We start from the raw sequence: 22113 nt of genomic DNA on the forward strand, positions 1-22113 counted from the left end.
GAACATGGAGTCTTTATTCTTTTCGTCCTCAAAGTAGGGAAGAGCCAGTGCTAGGGGCAGGGCACACAACCAGGAGTGCTCCACACCCCTCAGTGAGGGCACAAGCACGGGCAGGGGTTGGGGAGTCCCAGAGAGTGCTCTAGCTCTGGGCTGGGGCTGAGGGCAGGACCTGCAGGGCAGCAGAGGGCCTCAGCGGGCCAGGGCAAAGCCAATGCGATTGTTACGCCGATCAAACTCCATGTAGAACTTGCGGATGAAGCTGGCACCCAGGACCCAGACTGGCCCGGTGGGCGGTGGCACGTCCAGACCGTGGAGGGCCAGTGTACACAGATCATCATTATTGTAGGGGTCCTGGCAGGAAGCAAGAGTGTTTCCCCACTGCCCCACACATAACCACATTGCCTGACTGCAGCAGCCATCCTCAGCAACATCCCCCCCAGTCCCGCATCCACACTGGGCCTCCATCACATCCTGGCCCTTTGAACCATCGTGGATCGCACCCCTCCTAGATGCAGGCACTAAGCTGGATGCTGCTAACAGCGTTGCCTTCAGGAGCCTACAGTCTGGCAGAGCTTCTGGTCCTAGACAAGGTATTTAACACCTCTAAATCCACTGAGTAGAAAAAGCAGTTAGGAGTATAGGAGCATAACATCACTGGAGGCATTTGATGAGAATGGAGATCAGGAGATGAACCCAGTGATCTCCAAATTTGGCTGCACGTTAGAATTATCTGGGGAGTTTTGAAAACATTGATGCCCAGGTGTCACTCCCAGAGGTATTAATAGGTATGGGATGTGGCTTGTTACTGGGATTTTTAAAAGCTCTCAGGTGCAGCCAAGTTTGAGAACCGCTGGTCTGGCGGGTTTCCCGCCAGGTAATCTGTGCAGAATGACTTGTCTCTTTTTGAGGGTCCCTGCCCACCCTTCCTCCCTGTCGCAGAGGGGCAGACTGGAGCCTCACCTGTAATACGTAGTCCACACTGGTGAGCGTGTAGGCTCTGCCTCCGAGGTGGAAGGAGATGTCAGGAAGTGTGGGCACCTGGTTACAGTTCACGACATACTGGCGGCAGGGAGGGTCGAGGGAGCCCCTTTGAGTGTGGGAGGTCCCCCAGCAGACACAGCCCTGTGCTTTTGGCCTGGCCCCTCTGCTGGAGAGGGCTGGGCACAGTCCCCAAGTCCCCAGTCCCCCCTCCCAGGGACCAAGCCACATGTGAGAAGAGTGTGAGAGGCACTCTTGAAATGGTCTTGTTTGGGACCAAATGCTTCCTGGGGTGATTTGGGGGCCTGGACTAGGTGGTTCTCTCCCCATCCCTAGCACCCTCCCCACCAGCGCCTTACTTCATCTGTGCTCAGCTCCTTGGCCCCCAGGGTCTCCATGAGCAGCCTTAAGGAGCTGGTGGGGCCCGAAATGTAAGATGCACCGGTATCCACCACTACCATGCAGCCCTCCTCACAAAGCAAGGTGGTCGACCTCACAGACACCCTGGGAGAGGCCACACAGTCAGACAGACAGATGGACAGAAGGCTGATGGTGCACCACTAGGCTGCATAGCTTTCCTGAGTGAGGGCAGGTGATCGGAGGCCATGCTGGTGGTCCAGTGATGCGGTGAAGGGTGCATGAGCTGGAGGAGGAAAGGTGCTGCCCCCTCCCTCAGCACGTGGCTTAGTGACCCTCTAGTAGGCCCCCTCCCCTCTGACCCAAATATCTCAAGTGTTCCCCATCCTTGGACAAAGCAGGCAGAGAGCAAATGTTGGCTGGGCCTTAAGGAGTGGCTGCATTAGGAGAGAGGGCAGGATGGTAACCCTGCCCCTTCCAGACCCCACCCCCAGTAGCAGCAGCATTTTTGGAGAGTGAGGAGGGTTGAGGATTCCTGACCCTTTCATTCTGATCTGCCAGGAGCCAGGCTTGCTGATGCTCACGTAGTGGAAATTCCCTTGGTAATACTGGGGGTCGCTGCCTCCCAGCACGATCTCTCCCCCCAGCAAGTGGGAATTCCTAAAGGGAAGATCAGAGGCTCTTGGAGACCCACAACCTCTGTGACTCAACAAGGGAAGTTGGGCTCAGGTGCAGGGTGGGGCAGAGGAAGGTGGGACGGATGGCAAGGCTGGGATGCTGCAGAACACGGTGCTTCTCCACCTTTCTTTCCCCTCCCCAAGCCCAATCAGAGGTGGTTCCAGGATAGTCCAGCAGCACCCAGTAAAGCAACCCCAAACAGGTCGCAGAGAAGGAACAGGCCCAAGGCCAGTGAGTAGAATGCAAACAAGATGCAAATCAGCCCCACCCTCCCTTGGGTTTTGGTAGCTGCGGGCTGAGCAGGTGCACAGACACGGGATGGGCCTCAGGGAGCTGTGGGATGGGGGTGGGCAGGGGCACGAGGAAGGAAGAGCAGAGAACTTGGGCATCCAGCGGAGCCTGGGCCTGCTGAGGTGAGTTTGGGGCAGGTGGCATGTGTGATTCTGGGCCGGGTGCTCTGGAGGGTCAGAGCCAAATGGGGGCTTTCCATCTCCTTACTTGGAATTTCTGCAGAGAAAGAGACACAGCAGAAAGGAAGCCTTTGTTTCAGGTGATCCCCACCAGCCTGTTGTTTGGCAGGGTGGGTGTTACACACTCCTTTCACCCTGCAGGCAGTGTTGTCACCAGGAGGTGAAGCCACTTGCCTGAAGTCACCCAGGTGGTGAGTGAGGGGACTGGAGCCAGGGATCCGGGTGCCCCATCTGAAGCAGATGCCCCTTGCTTTTCTCTCCTCCAAGTGCCACGATGCCTCCCACAGCTCAGGGCATACCTTAGGGCTGGCTTCGTGTGTGTGTGTGTGTGTGTGTGTGTGTGTGTGTGTGTGTGTGTGTGTGTGTGTGAGAGACAGAGACAGAGACAGAGAGACAGAGAGAGATGGGATATCCAGCATTCATAGCAGGAGGCAAGTGTAGTTTGCACATTATTGGTGCATGTGCAATTACCTGCATGTTTATAAATCCAGTACACATGCATTTGTGCTAGCACAAGTTCCTCTGCCTCTCCCCCAGCACTTCAAGGTCTCTCTGGATGTTCCCTCCTTCTCATCCCAGCATAAAGGAAGAGGCAGGCCCTCTCCTCAGCAAGGCCCGCCTTCTTCCTGTTTGCTGGGATCCTCCTCCCTTCCATGGCCTCCAGGCTCCTATCCCAATTATCTCCTCTTTTTTTCCACATTTTCAATCTCTCACTTTCCACCCGCTTCTTCCTCCACCTGCAAGCATACTCAGGCATCCTCTAGCATTTTAAAACACCCACCCTTCTTTTTGCAGCTCTGTTTGCACCCCCACCTGGCATTCCCTTCCCTGTCAAATTTCCCAGGGCAGCCTACATCTGCCTTTCCCTTCCTGACAACCACATCCACTTCTTCACTGCTTGCCATCTGCCCTTGCGCAACCCCTAACACAGCTTTTCCCAAGACCGCCCCTGACAGCCAATCGGTGGCCTTTTCTCAATCCCTCCCTTCCTCTCACCAAACCAGACGCTCCCTTCCATTTTATCTCTGGGATTTCTCTGGAGGCTGACCCTCCCCTCTGTCCTCACTGCTACTGGCCTCCTGTTCTCACCCTTGTGATCTCTTGCCTGCAGCTCATACCCTGCAGCTCGGAGCAGATCACAGCTCTGCTCAGCAGCTGAGAGCAGCTTCCCCAAGGCTAGCTGGACGGCACCTAAGCTCAGCCTAGAGGAGGAAGCACAGGGTTTCAGCGCCTGGTGTTGCTCATCACATCGTCATGTTTCCTGTCTTCCCTGCCGGACTGTAAGCTCTGTGAGGGCGAGGACTTTGTCTTGTTCACTGTGTTCATGGCTGTACCCCCAAAGCCTCACATGACGCTTGTCATATCAGCGCCCAATATTTGCTGAATCATTGAATGAGCAGATAGATACATGAAGGGATTCCTGAATGAATGAAGGCAGCTGTCTATGTGAGAACAGCCAGGGCCCTCACAGCGAGGTCCGCCAGTCACGGCAATGCCTCACTACCCATCACCTTCACCCTGCATCCTCCTCTTGTTCTAGAGCAGTGCTGAACCGAACAGAAAGTAAAAGATGAAAATGTGCTATACCTGTGCTATGCAATGTGGTAGCCACTAGTCACAGTGGCTGCCGAGTACTTGAAATGTATAGTGTGACTAAGGATTCGAATGCCTAATTTTAATTAATTTTAATTTAAACATTGGCTCCTATGTTGGATAGTGTAGCTCTAGATATGGATTGAACACCACCTGATCCTGAACACATCAAAATCTCGGCCCAGAACTCTCTTCCTACTCTCCCGGCTCTCCTGCCTCCTTCCCTTTCCCTGCCTCTGCCACTGGAGTCCAGGCCTACCTGCTGTAGTAGACAGAGAAGACATCCTCCTTCAGTACCCTCTGGGAGAGGATGTGGTCAAAGACAGGGGTGACCCCACCGATGGCCTGTGCAGGGAAGCCCATGCCCAGAACACCATCAAACTTGGCCAGCATGAAAGGTATCAGGGGCAGCTCCGTGACCTCTCCAAACGTCTGTGTGACCGTGATTCCACCCACCTGTGGGAGGAAGGACCAGGGGAGACCAAGCCCATGGCCCATACCCTGGCCAGGGTCAGGTCTAGGCTTCCACACTGGTGGCCCCAGGAATACACAGGTTCCAGGGTGTGACAATCTGGGGTTAGACCATCCACACCACATGCATATCACCTCTCCTAATACACATCTAGGCTGTGGGGTCCAGAGGGACTGGAAGGGGCAGAGACTGAGAAGGTGGCACTGCCAAGCAGTAGTAGAAAAGATACCAGGAGCTCCCCAGTGGTCCAGCTTTCACATCAGCAGGACTAGGTTTTGGTCCCCTACCCCCGTGATGGGCTAAGGATTTCTCCAGCACAGCCAGGCCTGCTCTTCCTGCTCCTTTTCCCCTAATTTCACAGACAAGGGGGAGTAAAGGATCACACTGATTTCCTCTCAGTTCCATGTGTACACTTCCCCTAACTGTGTCAGAGTAGTGGCTGGAGAAACCCAGAAATGGAGGAGGTCAGACACAGGCCAAGCAACAATGAACACCAGGATTGACCTTAATCCCAAGCTCTAAACTATGACCTTAAAACCTGTGACTGACTCCAGAAGTGATGCTGGCCATAAGGCGGACAATACCCCTGACCCTGACCTGACTCTGGACTTCAGTCTAGGGTCTGGTTAAGAGCCCAGTCAGAGCTGGGTGACCTCAGGCAGGTTACTTGGCTGGAGGCGGTGGGGCTCAGGACAAGCCCTATGAGTGCATTAGATGCAAAGCCCCCATAAATCCCCCAGGTTGAGCCAGGAGCTCAGGTCGGCTCTGCCTCAGGTGCTTTGCAGCTCTGGAGAGAAGTAGCAGAGGAGGGTGCTCCTCAGCTCTTGGGCCACAGGGAGGACTGGCCTCCACCTTCCCCAACCACAGGCCCTAAGATGGCAGGAGGGGTCCAGGGACAAGAAGGGCAGGAGGTCAGATGACCTGGGGCAGCCTCACTTACAGTCACCAGGTCCTGGCTCAGGAAGCCTTTGACCTTCCCAGATCCATAGTAGATGGTGAATTCTGTCCCGTTCTCCACGTAGCTGGAGGATTCCGAGGAGTCGTAGAGGCTGTGAATCTCTGGCAGGGAGACAGAGGCTCAGGGCCAAGAGAGGCCCAGGCAGGGGGCTCGGGGGCGGGCGCTGGGCATGGCCCATGTGTTGAGGCCTGAGTGCAGAGACACTGTGGCCCTGAGCTTGGGGGCTTGGAAAATGTGTTTCATCAATCATGGACTGTGTCTCTTGGGCCCCTGTAATGTGCTCATGTCTCTGAGAATTTTGTCTCAAATGAAGTGTTTTAAAGTAATTGCTGTCACTTGGATACAGAGAAGATTGTGGTCACAGTAAGTGACCTGAGGGTAAGGATGGCAGAGCCCGAGTGCCTGGGATGGGTCTGAGAATTCAGTCCTCTCTCTATCTCAGGGGGAGTAAGAAATGGCTTTCTGGGTGGGTTGGGGACTCCTGGAGCCAGCTCTTTTACCTTGGTGGCCATATGAGAAAAACGGGGGATATTTTCTTCTTCTTTTCTCTCAGGGGCAGTGGGAGAAGAGGCAGAGAGGAAGCAGCTCAAGTGGTAGCAGGAGGGATTTAGCAGGGCATGAGGCAGGACTGCCCAAGGGTGACAGGGCAGGGGCTTTGGGGAGGCACCCCAGGTCCCAGGTCTTACCACAGGCCGTGTAGAGAGGGCTGCACTTGGTGGAGGGAACCCAGAGGTTGGCTGAGCCCGTGTCAAAGATGACTTTGAAGGTCTGTGGTGGCGTGCCAATGCTGATCTCGCCATAGTACTGGGTCTGCAGTGGTGAAAGAAATGAGGTGGCTTGAGGGGCTTGAGGAGCCTTGGGCCTTGGGGTCTTGCCTGATACCCTCTTTGGCGCTTAGGGCCAGATGAGGCAGATCCTGCAGCCTCTCTGGGCTTCCATTTTCCAGCAGGGACGGGGTGGGAGGCTTAACACTGCCTTATAACTTCCCAGGAAGTGGGAGGCTCGATGAAACAAGAGGGCAAAATAAAAGTACTGCAGATGAAGCAGCAAGGTGCCCCAAGCCTTAAGGAACCACTGATGCAGCAAGTAGTCAAGCTGCACTGAGCCTGGTCACAGAAACCTGCATCTGAGGTCACACACCCCTTCTGCCCACCCCTGACCCCTGATCTTGGGGCCGGGAACCTGGACTCCTGAGTTCCAAACCTGACCCTGCCTCTGGGCTCCTTCCTGCCCTCTGTGCCTCAGGCTTTCCAGCTGTGAAATGGGAATTTTGTGACGTTCTCAAAAAAGACAAAGAAAGCCTTAGACTCACGAGAAAAAGGAGAGGGCGGGTGGTGGGGGCAAGGGACCGAGCGGGGCACTCACATCCAGGTAGTTGGTGAGGACCACGGGGGAGGTGCGGTTGCCAAGGGAGAGTGTCTTTATGAACTGGCTCCACTCAGCACCCAGCCTGGCCACGTCCACGCCTCGCTCCTTCAGGCTTTCCCGGACTGAGGGAATTTTCTTGAGGAAGATCCTGGCCCATGGTGGAGTAAGAAAAAGTAGACGGGCTCTGTCCTCCCCCAAAATAATGGTAGAGTTCCAGAAGCTTCTAATACTACTGGCCCTAACCTTAGCCCAGGCACCTAAGACTCACTCTTGAGCCCTAAAGCCTCTGAAGGAGAATTTACAGACCTCCATGGTCACCTGCGCTGGTATTAAATAACCCTCAACTAACTCCTCCCTGTGTCTAACCTTGATCCTTATCCCTGCAAGGCCAGTTGTGCATTCATTCATCGCGTAATCACAGGTTGGACACCTGCTCTGTGCCTGCACCGTGCTGGATACTAGAGACATAAAGATCATCGCTGCCTTCAAGGAGCTCCAGCAGGCCAGGAGGCAGAGGAGGAAACAGCGTTGACTTCCCCTCTAAGGAGATGAAGGCTGGGAGTGCCCCTCTCAAGGCTGGACAGGAGGAGGCAGTGCCACGTGGGGCCTGCAGGTGGCAGCAGGTGGCAGCAGACGCCCGCAGCGGTCTGTGAGGGCTCCAGGATGCCGCCGGCAGGGGCCCAGCCGGGGCCGTGGGGTGGAGTGGACCAATGGAACTGGGCGGGGTAGGGGAGAGGCGGGCATCACCAGAGTGTCTGTGCAGCCTGTCCTTGGAAAGATGTGCCTTCCTGAGCCTACGTCCCAGTCCCTCGGCTTCTTGTCCTGACACTTTCCTATCACCTTTGGGAGGCAGAATTAAAGAGACCTGGGAAAGTCACAGCACTCTGGGCTGCCACCACGCGTGCCAAACACTGTGCACGCCGCCCCCCGCCGTGTAACCTCATTACAACGCTGCAAACCGGTGTCGTCGTCCTCACTTTGTGATAAGGGATGAGGCGACTCAGAAGCGATGGAGCAGAGATTCAAAGTGACATGATTGGCCCTATGTTCCACGCAGGGTCCCCCGGGCTCCGACCTGAAGGCTGTGTGCCAAAGCCTGGAGGCAGATGTCCCGAGCTGCTGGTGGGGGCTCCCAGGGTTGCAGCCCAATGTCTGGAGTATCCCTCCTTCTTTTCCTGCACTTGCACTGTCCTTTCTCACACCCGTGCATTCTGTGTACCTCACTGTGCCCACAAACAGGAAGGCAACTTTCATGCCTGTCAGTGTAATATTTTAATGGAAATGACTTGTCAGATTCATAACATAGTCTGCCCTTCAAGAAAGTATTTTTACAATTATGATCTTATGTGATTCTCAGCCATCACACAAAGTGGCTAATTTTACTATTCTTATTTTACAGATGGGAAAATGGAGGGGCAGAGAAGGCTTGACCCCAAAGAGGGCTCATTTCCCACTGTTTCCTATGAACAGCCTCAGCTCTGGACCCTTCCTTTTACCTTCCTCCTTTTGGAAAGTCCCTTCCTTCTCCCCTTCCCCTTCCCTCCCCCACCTCCCAGCACTTTCATCCTTTGAAGCCCAGCGTGCACTCCCACCTCCGGGAAGCTGGCCCCATGAACTCCCTCCACGCTGCCCTCACTTCTGCTTGGGCTCTGCTCTGTTTTCACCCGGGTGCTTACTGCACAGCCTTGTGCTGTCTGGTGGTGGCAAGGGCATAGTGGTTGTGGGGACATGCTTGAATCCCTCCCTACCTGCGTGATTCTGAGCAATTTGCCTAACCTCTCTGGGCCTTTTCTGAGTCCCTATTACCTTCTCTATAAAATGGACTTAATGGTAGTACCTGCCACCGAGAAGCGCTTTGCAGATTAAGCAAGTTGCCCACTGCTCAGTAAAATGTAAAAGGCATCTGTGTATGTAAAAGGCGATGACGCACCCTGAGAATGGGGTCTGCTGTCCGGATCTCCCAGAGAGCCTTGCATCGTGCCCTGCACGTGGCAAGTAGCAAAACTCCTGTAAGTATGTTTTGAAAGCCTGACTCCCTCTTCACCCTGGCCCAAGTCCCATCTTCTTCTCTGTCTGAAGAGAACAAGGGAGAAGTTTTTACCTTTCCCTGCCTTTCTCCAGGGGGTGGGGGCGGCGCTTCGGCATGTGCTGTTGCTGGGAAGCCCCAGTCTCCCACACCACGCCCTCCACCCGGCAGCTCTCCAAGAGCCAACCTCAGAGGAGCAGGGGAAACAGGCTTTGGAAATGAAGGGCCCAGTGTGTGCCCAGGCTCAGCCTCTTCCATGGGACCTCCCAGAGCCTCAGTGTCCCCAGCAGCAAAATGGGACTGTTGGCTTGTTGGGAGGATGCTTTGAGATGAGATACGAGAAACAATTCTGTGAAATCCTCAGCATTTTACGGACCTAGCAACTATTACTGTTCTTAACACCTGCTCTCTTACCTTCAGGTCTTCTGGTCCCATCTCCACGCCCCAACCTGAAACCCCTTCTCCACAAGGCCCTTTCCCACCCTGCCTCTTCCCTCTGCAGCCTTGAAGAATTGCTTGTTCCCACGGGGCCTGGCACCAAACGGATGCTGGGTCTTTCTCCTCCCTCCTTTGCGCCGCCTTAAGCCTTTCTTTTAACATTTGTGATAATCCACCCTGGAGTGTGATAAGGGCTGGGTTTTTACAGCGTGCCTGTGCCAGACTGAGGGATTTACGTGCATTATCTCATTCAGTCCTCAAAGCAGCACTGTAAAATAGGTGTTTTATTATCCCTGTTTTAAAAAATGGTAAACTGAGACCTGGACAGGTTCCGTGTCTTGTCCATGGTTCCAGAGCTAGTTGGCTTTGCTGCTGGAGCAGAATTTAAACCAAAACTATTCTACTCGAGAAGCTTTGCGTTTAAGCCCTGTGTTGCGCTGCTTCCCTGGTAAACTTAACCATACCGCGCCCTTCTTAGTAATTAGACTGTGAGCTCCTGAGGGGCAGGGAGTATGTCTCAGTCATCTCTGAGTCCCCCCACAGACTAGCATGGTGATTTATGCAGGAAGAGAAAGTTCTAGGCAGGGATCAAAAGACACTGTTTCCAGGCCTGACTAGTACCACTGCTGGTTGTGTGACATTGGGCAAGTCACCTGACCTCTCTGAACGGGACCACAAACCTCCCTGCCCTGCTGGTCGTGAGGACTGGGTGACGTCACATATTTGAAAGCCCGGGTGTTAGGAAAGTGAGGATCCCTTCTCCCCCCCCACCCTCTCTCCCAGTTACCGTCTGAAGGCGCCAGTGTCTGCAGGGAGACCGAAGGTGCAGGAGCCCCAGAGCACCAGCAGGAGTCCCCAGCGAGCCATTCTGCGCCACTGGTCCACGCTTCACCTGAGTTCCCAGCTCTCTCTGGGATCCACTGAAGAGCCCTTCTCCTTTTATACTCTCCACAGTTGGGACCGCTGTGATTCTGCCCTGCCCTAATTTATTACCGTGGGGCAGATGGCAGGGCAGCCAGTAATAAATCCCTCCATGGGACCGAGCTAAGTGGGTGAAGGGTGATCAGGTTTCTGACACGGAGCAAGGGAGCTAGAGGAAGAAAGGCTGTGGGAAAGCAAGGCTGTGCCCAGTGACGCCAGTAGTCCTGTCTCAGCCTGGCCCTGTGACCCCTCAGGGAAGACAGAGGCTTATGAGAAACGGCACTGCTAGGGAACAAGGTCAGGGCTGGGACAAACATAGAACCCAGGTTTCCAGTCCTGCAGCCAGTCTCCATCACCGCTTGCCTTTGTAGCTCCATCTTCTGTGTTGACCTTGGCTGTGCCCCGGACTAGCTTCTCCTAGGCTGCATCTCAGTGTTCCCATCTGGAACATGAGTGACCCCTCCTGGCTTGTTCCCCGACGGAGCCAGACCCAGGGGCCTCGATGCTGCCTTGATGCTCCCAAGTCTCTGTCAGCAGCGGCCATTTGTGCAAAGTGCAGCACAGCCCTTCCTCTGGAAGTAGGGAGCTGGGGGCAGGGGGCGTGTGTCCCTCCTCAGTTGACCTAGTATTGGTGGAAAGGAAGGGCAGCCTTGGGGATTTGGGGAGGCTTCTGCCAAAGAGTGAGGTGGGGCTGCTGATCTTCCAACCCCTCCTCCTCTTTCTGCTTGGCGGAAACTGCTTTCTGGGCCCTGTCTCTGCTTCCTTCCTTTTTCCTTGCAGTTTATATGCCGTCAGGGGCAGTTCACCACATTCTCCCCTGGGCCCTAAATCCCAAATGTGTGCTATTTATTCAGCCTAAGATGTCCTCTCCTGGATTCTCCCTGCTCACACTTCAGGGCCCACTTCAAATATCACTGTCTCCTCTGTGAAGTAGGCGCGGATTCAGCCTGGAATTGACTGTCTGGGCTAGGGGCTCCCGCAGGGCAGACACACGCCTTCTGTGAGAGCACAGACCCAACTGTCCCCTCTCGGAATTATTTCCGAGTGTGTACAGCTGTCTCTCGCCCAGAGTGGTGCTTAATACTCATCAAATGAGTGCCCAGTGAACTGTGATGTGTGGGCAGCGCAAGCAGCCCTGGTATCACTGTCAGGGACCCGGCTTCTAGTTCTCACTCTATCACCAACTTGCTGTGTGACCTGGGAGCCTCCTCCCCTCTCTGGGCTTCATTTCCCCAATCTGGATGATGAAGCAGATGCTGGGTGGCCCCGGGGTGCCTCTTGCATAGACACTCTGGTATCCAAGTCCTGTGTCTTCAAGGCGCTGCTCTCTGTACCAACTATGAGCAGTAAGAACATGATCAGAGGAGCTCATCTCTGTTACCAACGTGCTGACTAATTAAATGTGCTTGGATCTCTGAAATTATAACACCCTTACCAAGTGATGGGAGAATCTGGTGTTTCTTGGTATAAAGTCTCACTGGAGAATTTTCAAGCACTATGGTTGGCATTGGGGGAAGCATTTGTGGGCAGGTGAGAACTTTTTAGAACTCCGCAAAGTGGGAACATCTGTCTCGTCAGCGTGTATAAATACTAGGATGAGTCAAAAGTGATCCACACTCCGGTTATATTAAAACGTCTGTTGGCCACACTGTCTTATCAGTGCTTTCCATCCAAGGCTACTATCTCCCCAGTCACTGCTGTGCAGGTGTGAACGTGTTACATCAGTTCATTTGTAACTGCTGTGTGAGCAAAAATGGATATGCCAAACTTGTGATTTTCATGAAAGAAAATCAGTGTGCAGTGATTTGTTTTTTGTGGTCTGAGGGTGTGCACATCTGTACACTTCTGCCCACACTGTCAACACTCTGCAAAAACTTCATTTAGAGATGTTAAAGCATCTTCCCTATAGTCCTGATCTTGCTCCACCAGACTTTCACCTGTTTGGTCCCCTGAAAGTAGCCCTACGAGGACAAAGATTCACTTCTGATGAAGAAGTGAAAACAGCAGTGCATTCGTGGCTCGCAGCTCAGCCTTAAGCATTTTTTTAATGAGGGAATACGAGTGCTTGTTGACAGATGGATAAAGTGTATTGAAAAGCAAAGAGATTATGTCCAAAAATGTTGGGGACTTCCCTGGTGGCACAGTGGTTAAGAATCCGCCTGCCAATGCAGGGGACACAGGTTCGAGCCCCAGTCCGGGAAGATCCCACATGCCATGGAGCAACTAAGCCCGTGCGCCACAACTACTGAGCCTGAGCTCTAGAGCCCAAGAGCCACAACTATTGAGCCCACGTGCTGCAACTACTGAAGCCCGAGAGCCTAGAGCCCATGTTCCACAAGAGAAGCCACAGCAACGAGAAGCCCGCGCACCGTAACAAAGACCAAACTCAGCCAATAAATTAATTAAAGAAAAAGGAAAAATTATGTATTTGTCTTTCCTAAAAGTTAATGAAAATAAATTCTACACCCAGACTGTGGATAATTTTTGACTCATCCTCATATTTTTTATTTTATTTATTTATTTATTTATCGGCTGTGTTGGGTCTTCGTTGCTGCACACAGACTTTCTCTAGTTGTGACGAGTGGGAGGGCTACTCTTCATTGTGGTGCATTGGCTCCTCATTGTGGTGGCTTCTCTTGGTGCAGAGCACGGGCTCCAGCAGCATGGGCTTCAGTAGTTGTGGCACACAGGCTCCGCTGCTCCACCACATGTGGTATCTTCCTGGGGCAGGGATCGAACTCGTGTCCCCTGCATTGGCAGGCAGATTCTTAACCACTATGCCACCTGCCACCTAGGAAGTGCTCACCCTCGTATTTATTAAGCATCTCTGTAGGTCTCAGTGCTCTTTCATTCCTCTTTCATTCATTAGTAAGTATCCACTGAGCATTTCCCATTAGACAGTTTTCTAGATTCTGGAGTTACAAAGGTGAGAGAAACAAACATCATTCCTTCTCTGCAGCCCTGTGAAGGGAGGACCCTCATCCCCACTGCTCAGACAGGAAGCTGAGGCTTCAGAAAACGTAGGGAAGGACAAGCTGAGTGCTTCGCCTTGTGGCTCTGGGCCCCTCTCTGGGGCTGTGGGTGTCACAAATGACCAGCAGAGCCAATGGGATGCAAAGGAGAGGGGTCCTGGGCTGTGACTGAGTCTGCCAAGCCCACAGAGCTTTCTGTGGGGGAGACGGAGCTCGTTACAGCCCCAGCCTTGCTGCAGTTTAGATGCCTGGCACAGTGCAGCAGGACCCTCACCTCTATTTCAGGTCAGTACTCAGGACTCTTCTATGGCAAAGGCAGGGCCAGGGGTCCTGCCAGCCGGTCAAGCCCTCTGTGGCCCCAGGCTCTCTCCAACCAAAAACGCCCTTTCTGCCCACATCCCTGTCTCCTGCCAGTATGTGCACCACCTGTGAGTGCTGGCCCTGGGACCAGCAGTGGATACAAGTGTGAATAAGAAGAGTAAGTAACCTTTCCAGGAAAGACACGTACTGTCAGACTAGAGAGTTGCAGGGACCAGAGGGCAGGCAAGGAAATCAGCTTCCGAGAGGGTAACAGGGCCCAGAAATGACAGTCTCTTGTTTCTCCTGGTGACTCCTGCTCAGAGGCTGGGAGGGGCAGCCGTTCCTTGCTCTTCTCACGGGTGCCTCTCAGCTCCCCCCTTCAACTCCTGTCGGATCCAGATCCTAAGATCAGACACCGGGTACCAACTCCCGGTAGATTTGTGGTCTGGAGTTGGAACGTGCTTGGATCCTGAAATCAGGACCATGGAGGGAAGCTCCGCAGAAGCTTAGCTGGGAGAGAGAAGCCCCAGGGATCAAAAAGCCCTTAAAGTTTCTCCCACAGAAACTGGAGCCAGACCTGTCTGTGTAGCCTCACCATACAGAGCTGAGGCCCGTGAGGGATGGCAGGCAGGGTCTGGTTTTCGTTCCGTTCCAAGGAAGGATTGTCGAGCAGTTAGCCCAATGAGGGCGAACGCCCTGCGTGGGGTCACCTCTGGCCCTGGGACAGTCAGCTCCGGCACTTTTAGGGTCCTGCCTGTGCTAACTCCCTGCCAGGTGCCCCGGCCGGTTACTCTCCCGTTTTCACTGTCGGGTGAGGATGATCCGGAAGGCGGGTGGAACCACCATGAGAGTCTCCCTCCGAACTTGGGCCTGCCAGCGCCCTGGGCTGTGGGAGGGAAGGAGCGTGGGTAGGACCCTCCTCAGGTTATCTCGGAGGCCCCATCAGCCCAGGGGTCCAGTGTTTCTCACAGAAGCCCCCCAGGATCCCACGTCGAGGCCCCAGGCTGCGTCACCCTGAGGTCAGGGAAGTAGAGCTAGAGGCAGAGGGAAGGGCTATGTGGTACCTGCCCTTTCCCCTGGGGCAGACTCATGACGTGAGAACCAGTCTGGAGAAGCATAAATCCTGTCTGAGCCTGGTCCTCTCCTCTTTCGTCAGATCCCACACTGGATGTGCACAGTAGGCGGCGGGGGCTTTTGGAGGGGTGGTGGGGCTCCGGGAATCTCTCAGGAGACAAGCAGTGCCCAGGACTTCTCTAAAAATGGCCCCAAATCCCACTTTGCTCCAGGATAATGATCCCAAGGAGATTTGGGATTGTGATCAAGGCTGGGAGGGGCCACCGGAGGTGAAGGGTGGAGGGAGAGAAGGCTGTGTGGTACAAAGAGCCTGATTTTTGCGTCTTTAAGAAAAGGAGCATGAATTTATTTCTACCAGCATTAGTTTAATGGAAAGCTCTTGCCATGGCCACTGCCCTGGGCAAAGTGACGAAGGTTTGACTCACTGAGGCTTGGGATTGGGGAGCTAAATATCTCTGGGCGGGTCCTGCTTCTGTTCATAAAAAGCAAACAGAGAAGCAGGAGGAGATAAAAATGGACATGTCTTTCCTTCATCTGTCCTCCTCCCCACATCACACTTAACTCCCCAACCCCGGAGGGCACAGCTGCTTCCTTGGAAGAATTTTTCAATCAGATGGGAGAACTCAGCTTGCAGAGATGAGCAGCTGGGGCCTTGAGAGGGAAAAAAAAAGACCCAGAAGGGAGTTTAATAACCAGCCAGGTCTGCCTTGCGTGGGTGGACCCTCCAGAGGGAATAATTACTTGGAAGGCATTGGGACTGGGACCAGGAGCACTTGGAGCTGGAGGCGGGGGGGGGGTGAGGGGTGGGGCTGCAGAGATCCAAGTGTCCTTAGCTGTTTGTTCTGGGGAACTTGGAGGAACAGGGTTGGGGTGAACCCAACCTGAGCCCTGTTCAAGTGGTGGTCCAGGAAAATTGAATCCCAGGTCTTGGCAGCTGCAGGGGCCTGGGGGGAGGACAGGATTGGCAAGGGGGCAGGGGGCTTGGTGGGAGAGACCGGTTCAAGGCGTATTCCTGAAATGAGATGCACCCAGTATAGTGGGACCAGACACCACATCCTGAGGCATGAAAGCTAGAAACATCATAAACTGCTTTTCCCCAAATGGCACTGGGGGTCTGTTTCATTATCAAACAAAGCTTAAACTGGAAGGTCCATCTCCCAGAGGAGGGTAACAGTGGAGCCGCTCAGTGGAGGATGTGGGTGGGCATGTTGGGCAGGGGTGGTGGTGATGCAGGGGCGGTGGTTCTGATGCGAGTGTGCTAAGCGTTTGTGTGCTAAAAATGTCACCAGCAGAAGTGGTTGTATCCCAAGAACATTTCCCAGAAAATGGACCCCTCCTTTCCTTTCTTCTCTCTTTCCTTTTTTTTTTTAATAAAAAAAATGCTCTAGTTTTAAAATCCAATAGTACTCAAGAGGCTTTTAAAGATAACCAGTATCTCCAGTCCTGCTCTCAGCCCCCGCGCCCAGTCCTGCTATACAGAGGCAACACTTTTCAGCTCTCTCACTATTTTGCTATTGTTAGTCGTCCATATTCCTAAAAGTTATGCTTAAACTGCCGTTTCTTAATTTTTCAATTTTATTCATTATTTCTTCTTTTAAGGCAATTAAGGATTTCTCTCTCTTATGCTCTGTCCCTCCAACTCTGGCAAAATCAAAAGTCAGTACTTAGATTACTATGATTAAATTAACATTCATGATGTATTACAATTACATTTCCTCGTGTAATTTTTTGCTTTTCATTAAGTTCATCACTGCCCCTGCCCCTTTCCTACGCCTTGTTTTTCTATGCCCAGCTCCTCCGCACCCCCTCCTGCCTGGTGTGATGCCCAGGTAATGCACCAGTGGGATCTTCTCCTGGGGGCTCGGTACTCCTGGGTCTGCTGATCTCTTTGCTCTGGTCTTTGGTCTGGGGGATCTCTTTGCTGCTTGCCTCTGTGGCTTCCTGTAACTGGTGCAACTCTGATTCCAGTCACTTCTATGGTTTGATCTCTAGGGGGTTTCACCACCTTTCCTTACCTCTGGCAAGGGTCTTTTTCCATTTATGTGCTGAGCACTTAGTGGAGGCCCTCGACCTGCAAATCCACGTCCTTCAGTTCTGAGAAATCGCCCTGCATTAATTCTTTGGTCATTTCTTCCCTTCCATTTTCTCTTTTCTCTCTTCTGGAACTCATATTAGTAGGATACTGCAACTTCTATTTGTTTTCTAAGTTTCTTATATTTTATCTCCTGATTTTTTTTGTTCTACCTTCTATGAGATTACTTTAACTTGATGTTCCAACTCTTCTATTTCTTATAAATTTTTTTCTCTTGTAATTTTAACTTCTGAAGGCCCTTTCTGATTCTTTGATTATTCCTATGTTTATTGCATCCACTACTAGTTTTATGGGCCCAAAATTTTTTATTATGCCTTCCGAGGATATTAATTACAGACTAATTTTTTTCATGGTGTCTCTGGTTTCTCCGTGTATGTTTGCTTTGGTCTTCTCTTCCAAACTAGAGGTTTTCTTCAAGCCCCTGGGACAACTTGACTCTCCATTCACGGTTAAGACGGACAAGTGGGGGGGCCGAGAAACTTGGCATGCAGGGGCAAGTCTCATGGCTGGTGTACCCCACTCTAGATGGGGGCTTTGAGCAGGCTTTTCCCCAGAGCACTGCCACAGACTGAATGTTTGTGCTCCCCAAAATCATATGTTGAAATCCTAACCCTCAATGTGATGATAATAGGAAGTGGGGGCCTTCATGGGTGATTAGGTTATGAGGGTGGAGCCCTCATGAATGGGATTAGTGTCCTTATAAAAGAGATGCCTGAGAGTTCCCCACTCCTTTCTGCCATGTGAGGACACAACAAAAGCACAGCCATCTATGAACCAAAACGTGGGCCCTCACCAGGCACTAAATCTAGGGTCCCTTGATCTTGGACTTTCCAGCCTCCAGAACTGAGAGAAATAAATTTCTGTTGTTTGTAAGCCACCCAGTCTGTGACAGTTAAAGCAGCCCGAACAGACTAAGGCAGGAACCCTTCAGTGTCAGTATCTGTCGGTCTTTTCTTTGGGGCTTTCTCTCTCCCATCTGGGGAGGTCACCCTTGCTGCCTGCATTCTGGGGAGAGATTGGGAAAGGGCTGGGGGCGCACCCAGGCAGACTTGCACACAGTCCACTCTTTTTTCCCTCTTTTCAGCCACTCTCTTTCTCCCCATCCTCATTGTGCTTGTGACCCCCTGACTAGAGGTATCCACCGAATCCTCAGGAGAGAAAGCCTCTAGCTTCTTCCCGATGGGGGAGCAGGATAGCCTGGCTGTATTGGCTGGAGAGAGGGGGCTCAGGAAGTCTAACTTCTCTACGCAGAGATTTCCAGCCGTTCCGTGTCTTTGGTCTAGAATTTGTCCCAGGTACTGAGACTTGGTCCTTGGGGTGAACCAGTTATGGCCCTTTTGTAGCCCCCTTTTGCTGGCTTTGAGGTTGTAGCTTCCTTCATTCTGCCAAGCCCTCCATCTAATTCCCATCTTCAATATCTGGTTGTCATTTCTCATCTGCTGTGGTTTCCTCTCCCTTCTCCTTGTCCTAGGGAGTTTATTCCTTTCTTGTTCCTTTGCTATCTTTGAAGAGGCTTGGGGAGTGGGCAGACATGAATGTGTCAAAAGTGGTACCTTTAAACATTTTGTGAAGGTAATATGGGCACAGGACAATTGTTAAGACTCTATCGGACAGATAATAGAGAAAATGTAGGCAAGCAAAACCCAAGAAGAGGATGAAACTGGGGGCTCTTCGTTGTGCTCTGACTCTCCCAACAACCAAAACCAGGCCTGCTGGCCTCCAGACTCCCTGCTCTGAGTTGAGTATGGAAGCCTGTTGGGCTCTGGTGTTTTAAAATGGAAGAAGGCACTGAAGGAGAGGAAGGGCATGCTAGCTCTCCTGGGACTTGACGTCCTTGGCCTCCCTATGACCAAGTCTGAATCTGGGGAAGCTGCTTCCAGAAAAAGAAGGAGACAGACAGGGGCAAAAGTCAGATGTCTGACCCCTAACAGGAGGTCTGAGGGGAGGAGGCCTGCTCTGGGGATTGGTGACCTCACCTGCGTTGTCATTAAAGAAGTCAGAGAAAGATCAGGATAGAGTTACACTGGCTGCCAGAGGCCTGCTACCCAAGACAAATCATTTAGGAAGAAGGGTAGCTCTGCCACACAGCAGGGCCAGAGGAAAAGGAAAGACTGTAGTGTGTAGGAAGACTATGATACTTGGAATCAGAATGTGAGAGCCTCACTCTGGGCTCTCCAACCTGCCAGCCAAGCTTGGGCACACCACTTAACCTCTCCGAGAAAACTGCCCACCTCATGCAGTTGTTGTGAGATTGAAATGGAGTAGCCCTGTGCTTGTCACTCTATAGATACTAAAAAATTGCTTGTTAATATATTGAGTGATACTAGAGGCAGAAATCCCCCAGAAACCCTCCCCTGTTGCCCCCCACATATTCCTTTGCTTAAGGGCATGAGACCAGTTCCCTACTAGTGCAACAGGCTTACCAAAAGGGCAGGAATATGGAAAGAGACCCTCCCACCTCCCCTTCCCCAGGGAAGGAGCCCAGGCCCTCCTGGTTTCTTGCCGTTTGGGGACTGTCCAGAGTTTCTAGGAAGGAGTGGGTTTGAGAGCCCCTAGGCAGCCCTACCTCCAAGTCTTTGGGCTCTGGAGCCGTAGCTCTCTGAGCCCACCCAGAAGTCTTAGGAGGTAGATGGGAGTCCCTCAGAGCCTCCCATGTGCTCTGTACCTTCCCTCCAGTCGGTTCGGAGTCAGGCTGGGAGCCTCATGAAACCAAAGATCCCTTCATCCCACGGAGACCCCCATCCCTTCAGGGCATGTGGGGCTAAGAACTGCAAAGCCTGGAGTCTCACAGGCCCAGTCCTGGGCAAGAAGACCAGGACAGGTGGATCCAGCTCTTCTCCTGCTACCCGCTGAAGCAGCTAGAACAAAGATCCTGGAGAGCACATGGGTTGCAGTAGTTAGAGGGGCCACACCACAAACAGGGTCACACAGACACATGTATGTTTCTCACATTTACCCCTCTTATACATACTTCTCACACACAGGTCTGCTTCTTATACCAGAGAACACATTTCACTCTCCTGCCCCTGAAGCAACACACACACACACACACACACACACACACACACACACACACACCCCTGCCTCCTATCTACCTCTAAACTTAAGGTCATAAGGAGAGGTTAGGGGATCACTGGAAATTTTGTAAAATTAGGCTGGCTAAGAGCAGATTTTAGAGACCCATTAGCTTCTTCCTACCCATAGACTTCATCAGAGAAAGGATTGGCCCAGGGAATAGGAGAATAACTTAACAGAATAGGTGGTGAGTTTATGATTCCTCTCTCAGAGGTACAGAGACACATCCCAGGCTGTTTAGGGGATGAAATATCAACAACATCACCCTGTCATACCATGCTAGGACATGGGCTCACAGCAGTATCAATAATTTGAGAGATCCTGGAGAACGGTTTCAGGGTAGAGATGGGGGTAGGGCAGGTTGTTGTGTTCCCATGGCAGCCTATCTCATTGCCATAGCAACAAGATTCTGCCTCTATTCTCTGGAGTCCTGGTTTCTGTAATGGGTGGAACACTGGTGTTTCATGGAATGGTGATGGACCTCACAATCCTTCTGGGAAAGAACATTTCCATTCTAAATCAAGCAGGGTAGGCATAGCCTGAGGCTGTCAAATAGGGCTGAGTTTTCTTGTGGGCAGAAGCCTAGATTTCCTGGAGTTTTCCAATTGACAAGCTCTGTTCCTTCCTACAGCAATTCAAACTCCCCAGCTACTGGGGGCCCGCAGGACTGTCCCCACAAGGCAGACTGACCTTTCCTGATGTCCACCACAGCTGATTCAGATGGAAACCCTGACATGTCAAACAGGTGTGACAGTGCAATGGGGAAGCCAGGCTCCGGTGTCAGGAGCCTGAAATGGCTTGCCACTCATTGGCTGTGTGCCTTGGGTGAGTTATTTATCTTTCTGAACCTCAGGGTTCTCACTTGTGAAAATGGGGTCAATACATGCTCAGCTCCCTGGGTGGTTCCAAGGATGTAGAGGAGTGATGCACATAAACCACTGGACCCATCCAGGGTTTTGGGGAGTGGGGGTGGCAGATGGATGGCCTAGTCCACTGCTGACACTCCTTGCACATGGAGGGGGGCTTCAATGTCTTGTGGCCAAGCACCCCAGTGAAGGTCTGATTGTAGAGCGAGGGTGATATTTAAGCCTCAGTGGATGGGGCAGTGGTTAGCATCATCTTCCAGATCAGGCTCTCCAACTGGCTAAAAACTTCCCTGGGAAAGGGGAAGGTACTTAAGCCATATGCCTTCCCCCTGGCCTAGATCAGTGCTACTCAAAGTGCGGGCGTTGGCTCATGGCCCTCTGCAAAATGTTTGTTATCCCTCTGCATTGACATGGGTCTAGGAATTAAGAGAACATCTTCAGAAATGTTTATAGTAGGACTTCCTAGGTGGCACAGTGGTTGAGAATCTGCCTGCCAATGCAGGGGACTCAGGTTCGAGCCCTGCTCCAGAAGATCCCACATGCCACAGAGCAACTAAGCCCGTGCGCCACAACTATTAAGCCTGTGCTTTAGAGCCTGTGAGCCACAACTATTGAGCCCATGTGCTGCAACTATTGAAGCCCACAAGCCTAGAGTCCGTGTTCCGCAACAAGAGAAGCCACGGCAATAAGGAGCCCGTGCACCACAACGAAGAGTAGCCCCCACTCACCGCAACTAAAAAGAAAGCCTGCTCACAGCAAAAAGACCCAACACAGCCAATAAAACAAATTAATTAATTTTTTAAAAAAAGAAATTTTTATAGTAATTTTTTAAGCCCTTTATTGGAATGTAATTGTTTTACACTGTTGTGCCAGTTTTTGTTGTACAACAAAGTGAATCAGCTGCATCTATACATATATCCCCATAGTCCCTCCCTCCTGCAACTCCTTCCCGCCTGCTCTATCCCAGCCCTCTAAGTCATCACCCATCATCGAGTTGATCTCCCTGTGTTATGCAGCAGCTTCCCACTAGCTATTTTATATTCGGTAGTGTATTTTATAGTAATTTGATATTCCTGTAACACCACCCAAGCACCATCCAATCTGGGCTTCTTTTTAGTTATTTTCAAGTCTGAGAGAGAGAGTGTGTGTATTTAAAAGTACTGATCTACCCTGAATTTGGGGGAAAAAAACAACCTGGTCTTTCAAAAATCACTGACCTTGATAACACTGAAGCCACCTTAAAACCAGCTAAAGATTCAACTGAGAGAGAAGGGGAACAATCTCATCCGCGCCGCTTGCAAAAATTAGCCACAGATCACACGCAGGTGAGTGGGCAGCATCTCCTTTATTGCTTCAGGACAGAAACTGCAGGTCCCTCCCACGGCCCCAGCCCCGGCCCCGGCCCCAGCCCTGGCCCCGCGCGCAAGGTAGAATCCGCGTCCGGGGTTTGAAGGTCAAGACCGGAACCTCGGCCC

At 52.2% G+C, this 22113-nt stretch overlaps 1 protein-coding gene across 2 annotated transcripts; it reads right to left on the reverse strand.

The window, feature by feature from the left end:
• On the reverse strand, nucleotides 1–10250 carry REN (renin). Of its 2 annotated transcripts, XM_057728884.1 has the most exons (10): nucleotides 10126–10249; nucleotides 6872–7022; nucleotides 6193–6316; nucleotides 5489–5607; nucleotides 4336–4532; nucleotides 2512–2520; nucleotides 1876–1995; nucleotides 1338–1482; nucleotides 961–1059; nucleotides 1–351 (listed from the first exon to the last, which is right to left on the reverse strand). In XM_057728884.1, the coding sequence occupies exons 1-10, from the start codon at nucleotides 10203–10205 to the stop codon at nucleotides 190–192; spliced, it is 1206 nt and encodes a 401-aa protein (XP_057584867.1). In that variant the 5' UTR covers nucleotides 10206–10249; the 3' UTR covers nucleotides 1–189. The 2 variants fall into 2 exon arrangements, with proteins under 2 accessions (XP_057584867.1, XP_057584868.1); XM_057728885.1 differs by lacking the exon at nucleotides 2512–2520 and having other exon boundaries at nucleotides 10126–10250.
• Nucleotides 10251–22113: the final 11863 nt, after the last annotated feature.

The sequence above is a fragment of the Hippopotamus amphibius genome, chromosome 3, assembly GCF_030028045.1.
Source record: "Hippopotamus amphibius kiboko isolate mHipAmp2 chromosome 3, mHipAmp2.hap2, whole genome shotgun sequence".
NCBI classification, from domain to species: Eukaryota; Metazoa; Chordata; class Mammalia; order Artiodactyla; family Hippopotamidae; genus Hippopotamus; species Hippopotamus amphibius.

What these genes read in the sequence shown, in the direction of transcription:
- REN (XM_057728884.1), bottom strand. Translation starts at nt 10,205, where the DNA reads ATGGCTCGCTGGGGACTCCTGCTGGTGCTCTGGGGCTCCTGCACCTTC. An exon ending in TGGCAGATCAGAATGAAAGG is followed by an intron (nt 1,483 to 1,875) that starts GTCAGGAATCCT and finishes GGCCTCTCCCAG; the next exon opens with GGTGTCTGTGAGGTCGACCA. An exon ending in AGGAGCTGAGCACAGATGAA is followed by an intron (nt 1,060 to 1,337) that starts GTAAGGCGCTGG and finishes CCCTGCCGCCAG; the next exon opens with TATGTCGTGAACTGTAACCA.